This window comes from Scatophagus argus, chromosome 2 (assembly GCF_020382885.2).
Source record: "Scatophagus argus isolate fScaArg1 chromosome 2, fScaArg1.pri, whole genome shotgun sequence".
NCBI classification, from domain to species: domain Eukaryota; kingdom Metazoa; phylum Chordata; class Actinopteri; family Scatophagidae; genus Scatophagus; species Scatophagus argus.
Genome location: NC_058494.1, coordinates 22,385,546 through 22,394,099, shown reverse-complemented (window position 1 = coordinate 22,394,099; position 8,554 = coordinate 22,385,546). Strand labels below are relative to the sequence as shown.

The following is an 8,554-nucleotide window of genomic DNA, read 5'->3' as shown; positions in this document are numbered from 1 at the left end:
TCCGAAGCAAAGGCTTGGTTTGTGTTAAGTGTGAGAGTGTGTGTGTGTGTGTGTGTATAGATGTATGTGTGCAATTTGATTTTGTTGATCCTGTAAGTTTGTGTGTGTGTGTGTGTGTGTGTGTGTGTGTGTGTGTGTATTTACAGGTCATTTTTGTGTCAGTCTTTGTATCTCTATCAATATGTTATGGGTGCACCGTTGATATTTTCCACCTTCCAAGTATTTTGGCTCTCCAGGTGCAGGATCAGGTCTTCTGCTGGGCGGACACACCCTTCCAGTAGTCCAGTATGTCGTGAAGATCCTCATCCTTGGCAAACTGAACCTTTCGCCTCAGCGCGTGTCCAGCTGCCACGTATCCTTCGTCCTCCATGGACGCCTGCCGATGCCTCTTGCGGTGTAGTTTGAATCTCTCCCACAGCCCCAGGGTCGGGGTGCAGAGGAGCCCTTCCTCCTCCTCGTCTTCATCTGGGCTGGAGCAGTAGCTGAGGTTGTGGTACTGAGGCGAGAGTGGGTAGTGTGGCGAGAGCTGGGAGTAGGCCAGCTCCCGCTGCTTGGCCTGCCTGCTGAGCGTGAGGGGATCTAACACAGAGGGCTTACGGCCTCCTGGGTGGTGGTGGAGCTCCTGCAGGATCTGGGGATGGTGCTGCAGCTCCTGGAGGTGCTGCTGGGAGCCAGGGTAGGAGTGACGGTGTTCATTGTACTGGCGGATTCTCTGGGCTTCAGCTCGAAGGATAGCTGCTGCCGGGGTGACTGTACGGATGGCCTCTCCACCTCCACCTCCCCTTTCTCCTCTCTCTCCGGGTGAGGTCCTCTCGATATAGCGGGTCTCTGACGAGTGATAGCCTCCCTCCGAGCGGAATGAGCGAGGGCTCCGGGCAGAGCCTGGAGAAGAGGAGGTGCTGGGCCTTTTGGAGGTGGGAGGAGCCTCCATGCTGTGGTGTCGCTGCAGCGAATGATGGTAACTTCTCCCTCTTTCTTCTCTTCCTCCTCTTCCTCCCTTATACACTGGGGAAAGGAACTCACCTCCTCTTTCTCCTCTCTCCACTTGCTCAGAGAGAAGCACCAGCTGTGGCTCTGCGGTGGAAACAGCCCCTCCGCCCGCAGAAGAGGGGGATTTGATCCCCTGCTGAAAGGAGGTAGACTCAGATTTGAGAGCATCTATGCAGTTGTTGATGATCTGGTTAACTTTATCAACTTCTTTAGCAATGGTCGAGATCTCAGCTACTGAGCCCTGGGGATTTGCTTGTGGCGACGTCTCTCTTTCTCGCTCTCGCTCTCGTTCTCTTTCTCGTTCTCTCTCCCTTTCAATGCCAGAACCTCTCACCTCCATGTAGTTAAGTTTAGCAGGCTTGTGTGGAGGTGTTTCTATCACCTCCTGCAGCTTGTATGGATCAATCTCGCCACCCTGAGGAAGATATGGCATTCTGGACAGACTGTCCCCAGCACCAAGCTTCTGGGAAACAGATCCTCCACTCCCTCCCTCTATATCCCCCTCTCCACCATACTTGAGCTCTATCAGTGTCCTCTGGATCCTGCTCATCTTCCTCTCCTTCTCCTCCATGATCCTCCTCCTCCTCAGGCAGTGGACAACCAGGCCAAGGAAGAGTAGCATGCCAAACAAACAGCCCAAAATAGTCATAATGTAGTGGGTGGCTGAAGATTGGTTGGCTGCCCTCTCGGTCCCAGCCCGGCGGCCGGTGGAGATGGTCAGACAGGTGTGGTTGAAGCGCAGAGAGTTTCGTATAGAAGCCACACAGTATGTGTAGTCGGTGTTAGGTTTTAAGTTCTTAAGCTCAATATCTTCCCTTTGACTTTTCAGATTTTGGATATCAGTGAAGAAGCTGTTGTTGTAAAGCACCAGGATGTACATTTTCCTGTAAGGGTGAGGAATCTGAACCGTTATCACAGCGCTCGAATGTAGCACCTGCTTTAGCGTCATGATCGGATTGGTGTCAGAGAAAATTGGGCTCAAGTTGATTACCTCATCAGGAGGGGTCCCTGAGGCACAATCGTCCAATCCGCAGGGAGAGGCAAAGTCCGGAGGCAGGGTGGTTGAATCGACCACGCCAATGGCGTAGAAGGGCGTCACACTGCTGCCATCGTCCGTGCATACAAGACTGAGCACGTGCAGAGCGTTGCGTTGCGTAGGCATGCGAGGGTTCTGGCTCAGGAGGTTGTAGCCAAAGAATCCTTGAGGGGAGTCACACACCATCCTCTCACTTGTCCTGTTGGGGAAGGCTGAGAGCCAGCGCAAGAAACCCAGCAGCTCACAGGAGCAGTTGAAGGGATTGGTGTACAGTTCACATGTCGTGAGCTTAGAGAGTCCAGAGAACAAACTTCCATCCAGCACCTGAATCCTGGACAGAAACAAAGAGACAAATCATAGATTTGAAGTTCAGCCTCAGATACACTCATGTCAGTCTTTATTAAAAATACTCCATCAATTCAGTATTGCACATACTCAACATACTCCCTCCCATACTCCTTTTTTATACATTGGCCACCATGCAGTTCAATGACCAACAGCTGGTACTGTGTTATGCTAGTACAAGCTACTGTAGCCCCTGGCTGTTCGCGACTCGTGAGCTTTATAACTCCATATCTGCAAATATGTTCATTTTCAAACTTGTAGTCTTCGGCCTGCTTGAGTGACATCATTTGTGACAGTTCATCAGACTTTGCATAAGTCCCTGTGGAGCCACCAAAGACTTTATGTTTTCTGAACTTTTTTCACCTATGCAGTGGTATTTCCCAAGACCTGTACACAGACTTTGCTGTGGAAAAGCGCACTTCTCCTTTAAAAGAACCTGTTACTTTTTATAGTTGAGTTTATGGTTTTAAACACCTCTCCCACAATACATTTGAACAAGCCCCACAGTGCAGCTAAACATGTTCCATTCAGCTGTTGCTTTTACACTGAAGTCAAAAGATCAATACCAGTTACAATACCCATACTAAGAACGAGACAGTTATTCCCACTGAGAACAGAAGGAATCTCAGCTTTTATCGAAAAGATGGTTTGTTGCAGCATTGCATCATGGTTTCCTTTCTCCCAACAAGTCTGGCCAATATGAGTACAAACTGGTGAATTTAGACAGCAGCCCTTGGAGAGATGACACCAAGCCTGACATTTAACATTGATGTTTTGACCATGTTTAAGAAACTTACTACAGTCTCCAAAGTGGCTCCAGTGTTGCTCAGTTAGCATCATAAACCAGTGAAACGTAAATTATGATCCCAGGAAGGCAGATTGTAAGCAGCCATTTTAGTTTTTGAGTTAAATTTTGTTCTCATATCATGTCACTAACAAACAACAAGACAGCTACAGGGATGCAATTAATCAAAACAATTAACTGTTGTACAGTTTCCCACCATGGTAGCTTTTTCAAATTGCTTGTTTTGTCCTACTGTCCTTTTTTTCTTGATTAGTGTCTTCATTGATTAATCAATCATTAAAATTGCTGTGATTTTCTTTCCTCTAAGCCACTTAACTGATTAATCAACAGGTTGTTTCAGCACTACGACAACATGTTTTCTCTCTTTCTTAACAGACACACACTCATACCCAGGTAGATACCTGTTCATGGACAGATCTATATTCTCTATGTTTGGGCATTCCCAGAAGGTGTTGGGTGTAACAGTCTCGATAAGGTTGGCCTGCAGGTACAGATACTGCAGCTTGCCCAGGCCTCGCAGCATCCCCTCTGTCAGGTTCCTCAACTTGTTAAAACCCATCTGGAGAACCTGGGGAGACAAAGACAAGTAGGATTATTCTAATCTCTGAGGAGCCGGCCAGTGTGAGGCATCACTCACTGCAAGCTGGGAACATTGAGAACAAACAGACGACAGTTCTGTACACTTCATGTTTCACATGGTGATCTAAGCCTCTATGCTGTGCTGAATTTGCTAAGATCTTGTTCGCATTTTACCTCCTGGCACAGCTCCAGCAGCTGGGGTAGATGTGTGAGCATGCCAGCTCATTATGGCCGCGTTCTGCTCAGTTTGGTGAAAATACTTTTGCCTCAATGTCTCTGAAAGCCATAATGAGTGGGTGTCGGGTTTGTGTGTGTGTAATGCTGGAAGAATTTTGGAAGTTTTACTCGAGTAAAAGTAGCAGTATCACAGTGTAAAAAGAATCCATTTGATTACAGTTAGAAGTCCTTCAAAAGTTATATAATCTTGCTTTTTGCATAAAAGTCTTTTTTTGTCATGTATCAATAAAAGTTTCCAAATACTAAAGGTTGTCTCATAAATATAACATAAACATAACATAACATAAACTGAATCACAAGAACTTTACCTAAAGGAAATTTTAAAAAACTGACTTAAATTTATATATTTCATTAAAGGGTAAGTACACAAGATTACAATGCTGACCTTGCCTAACATCAGACAGAAATGTTAACTCGTTACATTTTGTTTCCATCTTCAGTTTGACATTCCCTTTGGACTTCAAAGAAATTGGTACTTTCAATCAATTTAGACCAGTCTCAATAGCAGCATCTGTCTTGTGGACAGCAGTCAGTCCTGTTGTTGGTACTCCTCCTTGGTCCCAGTGCACTCTTTGGATGGATTGCTTTTTCAACCAAGAAAACTCAGTTTAATGTCACGATGCCAGACGAATCAGTCAACTCGGTGGAGTAGGCGTATTAAAGGTCTGGCCCCAGACAAAATCTGACCAGGCATTTGACAAATCTCGGTGCTACTGTACAAATTTTGGACAAAGTCAAGGAAGTGTTCAAGTTTAATACCAAGCGTGATTAGCCTCCAAATGCATTTTAATGTTTCAGCTATTTTTAACTACCGGTACTTCATATACTGTAGAGGAGTTTACTCTGAAAGAATGATTTGTATTTCATTCTGATCAAATCTTATATAAAAGGTACAAAAAACCTGAATCATGCTGCAACACTATCTGATGCCATAAGTCTCACATAAATGTTGGTAAAGTGAACTATCCCTTCCCCCTGAAATGTAGCTTAGCATATGCAAGTAGCCCAGTACTTTGTAAATGTGCTTCCACCAATATGCATATACATTATGTCTTGGCACACCTGCAGGTTGAATTGTGCTGAGAAAGCTCCATCTTCCACGTAGCTGATATCGTTCTTGGTGAGGTTCAGATAGGTGAGGTTGCCAAAACGACTGAGTGAAGAATAATGGACCGACCGTATCTTGTTCTCGTTCAGCCTCAGATCCACAATCGTACTGTTGAGAGAAGCATGAAGGCTGAAGATGTTTGGCAGGAAGAGAGTAAAGAATATCTAGATAAAACTCACTCTGTTTCTGTGTATTCTTACCTGTTAATGTGGGAGGGGATGGCCTCATAAGGCGGCTGGTTCATACTGCAGATAGCCAACCACACGAAGCCTTTCTCCCCTTCGATAAGCCAGCAGTCGGCTGTTACCATTGGCAACCGCATTACTGACAGCAGGACGAGCCAACAGAGGAATGAGCTGGCTGTGGACAGGACCACTGATGGACAACCTCCAGTCACGTTATGTCTCTGCCGTCCCTGTCCTGTCCTGAGGGCCATTTGGGATGTTGTCGCAATATCCATTGGAGAAAGCCGACCAGAGATGCTCGCCATTTAACATTTATTCATGCAGGCTAGCGCCATTTGAAAGGGAGTGAGGGCTGGTTTATAGAGTAATATATCGGTCTGCGGTGACTTGGGAATGCCTTGTTTTGTCAGATTTGTTGTCTGTACTGACAGAGGTATAGCCACAGCACGGTAAAATGTCCCTCTTTCCACTTAACCTGTCTTGTAATTATACAGCAAATTGAAGTTTGCGTTGAACTCACGTCAGGTGATAAAGTATTTGGCAAAGTAGAAATGAGCTCAGGAATGGGATGTATCACTTCATTGGCAGTATGTGTGTTTAGGTAAACTATCAATTGTTTAATTAAGGGGTCACATTTGATTTGTTATGTATAAACTGGCAAGTGGAAGTCATCCCGGTGCCAGATTGGCTGGTACTCATGTCTTCTGTGGCCATCTGCATCTCTGATTGGACAGGCACGTCTTCTCTTTCTTCCTCATTGCTCACTGCTCTGTACTTGGTGTGAGAAGTCGTCTCTGGAGGGAGAGAGGAAGGGAGGAAGGGAGCGTGTTTAAAAAGAAGTGCTAATGAAACACAGTGGTTTATTTTATTTTGTGAGATACCAACAAACACAACCCTGTTACCCACATGATGAGGGAGAGGTACTTATTTATTCTTATATAACAGTTTGGCGCACGCACACATGCACAACAAACACAAACATATGCACGCACACACTTCCTATACTCCTATACGACATTCTGTGACAAGTCCAATTAGCCCACATTGGCTCAGATACACAACAAACACCTGCAAATCTTAAAAACACACACAGCTTGTCGCTGCTGAAACACACACACACACGCATTTTCTGCTACACCATAAGCCTCAGGGGCCTTGATAGGCCTGGGCTAAGAATGGCCATTACTCTGATACTGTATCTAATTAATTAATCTGCTCTAAATAAAACACTTCCTGGGAAAACAGCTGATGTCTGATGGAACAGGAGAGATGGAGGAAGGCAGGGCACAGAAAGAGGCTTGCAAAGAGCTCTGAAGTGGCGAGGATGAGGACGACAAAGTGGGCGCAAGAGAGTGGTGAGGAGTGATGCTTTGGGGGGGCCGAGATGGCAAGATGGAGTAAAGAGGGAAGTGGAGGGAGGGATGAGGTGAGAAAGAGGCAGTGATTCTGTGAGAAAAAGAGGAGGCTGGGAAAAGAGAGGCCTGTGGAGTGGCCCTCTGTCTGTCTGTCTGGGGAATTTGTATAGTGGTATAGTGGCTCTCTTTTCTCTTTCAGGGACCTTTTTTTGTCCAAGCTATAGGAGCAACAAACAGGATGTGACATCATAAAGGAGAAGGAGAGGGAAGGAGCCAAAGGTCCAGTCTTCCTCACAAGCATCTTTTGGCTGCTGTTAGCTCCGTATTGATTACGGATGAATAGCAAGGCAGAGAGGTGCTGATGTGTCACCTCTAATCTGAGAAGGAGGGCAGTGATTTTTGTGAATGGGACATTTTTTGTGTCGGGAGGACAAGCTGCTGCCTCGCTGGTTTCTGTGACTGTGTGTGCTTTATCTCAATGAAAGCCTCTTTGGCTTTTCATTTAAAATAAATGTAAAATATTTTTTCTTGTCCTTAAGACAAACGGATATCTGCTACAGCACTCTGTAGGATTTGAATCCTTCATGGTTTTAATGAAGATTAAAACAAAAATTTGTTGTGTGATCAAATGATCAAGGTTAGCTGTGACTCAAAGAAACTACAGCTCCCATGATGACTTCGTCTTCTTCAAATATCATCTTTCCGGCTTCTTAGCTGTAATCTCCAATGTCTAATCAGCACACAGATTCTGCAGCCACATTAGCGGCTCAGTGTGATACCAGGCTGATGTTTTGAATGTATCGTGCTCACCATGTGTGTGTGTTCATATACTTTATATCTGGTGATAATGAAGATCTGTTCATGAGCCTTTTAATGATAAATTCACCTCATAGACGACACATGGCTCTCCCTTACACAACACAACATCAGGCATTTTAATAATAAAAAGTAATGATATTGGTGGTTCTCGCCACTGGTGTTACTCAAGATCATACTGAAATCAGATTTTGTGACATGGCCCACCCCTTCTTCACTCTCAGCTCGTCAATCAACAGGCCTCAGTCTCTCAACCTGGTGACATTTAATCTGCCACAGTCTCAGGCTCGTGGGAATTGGCAAAATGTTTTTTAAAGGCGACTATAAACAGAAATGTTAAACAAAAAACATTACTCTTTTTTTAAAAAAAAAAAATATGGACCTTTTCATCTTTCTATATAAACCTCAGAAATGCACACTTGTACGTGTATGCGCACATGCAAAGGCTTTTCCATCCAGTCAGCACAATCTATAATTGATGGTGAGACTTCCTCCCACATGCTGTAGCATGAGACAATCTACCAGAGGCCACCAGAGAAAGGGTAGGAACTGCTGCCAGCTACACACACACTGACAAACAGACAAACATATGCACAGGAAGTGTCCATTTTGCTGACCAAGGGTTAAGCTCGGGCAAACAAGCTGTTGAGAACGGAGAGCAAGGGGGTGTAGCGAGGATGCCGAGCAGGCGGGGAGACCAAACCGTTTAGTTAACATGCAGAGACGGCTGATTTCTGCCTGACCTCTTTTTTTGTGCCGAGGTAAGTGATGTCGGCTGAAGGGCCAGAAGACAGAACAGGAGTGCAGGGCAGCAGAAGGAGATACGACAGCAGTTACTGGCTTGTACTTGACCTCCTTTTGTAGTAAATACACTTGTAGTACTTAACACAATATGCACAAGGAACTGTTAGAGTTTGTCGACCTCTTTTACATTTTGCATCATTTATCGCTTTGCCCTACCACACTCGAGCTCTCTGTGCGTACATCCCGCATCCTCGGCCACTGAGAAGGATCACGAGGAAAATTCCAGCACTCAGCATCATCACCAGCTCACTTTCCAGTCATGTCACACTCAATGATTTATAGGGTACAAACCGT

At 45.3% G+C, this 8,554-nt stretch overlaps 1 protein-coding gene across 1 annotated transcript; it reads right to left on the bottom strand.

Moving 5' to 3' along the window:
• Window positions 1–218: 218 nt before the first annotated feature.
• LOC124049304 (protein ELFN1-like) lies at window positions 219–6,017 on the bottom strand. Its single transcript, XM_046370772.1, has 4 exons — window positions 5,301–6,017; window positions 5,055–5,208; window positions 3,578–3,744; window positions 219–2,357 (listed from the first exon to the last, which is right to left on the bottom strand). The coding sequence occupies exons 1-4, from the start codon at window positions 5,588–5,590 to the stop codon at window positions 245–247; spliced, it is 2,724 nt and encodes a 907-aa protein (XP_046226728.1). The 5' UTR covers window positions 5,591–6,017; the 3' UTR covers window positions 219–244.
• Window positions 6,018–8,554: the final 2,537 nt, after the last annotated feature.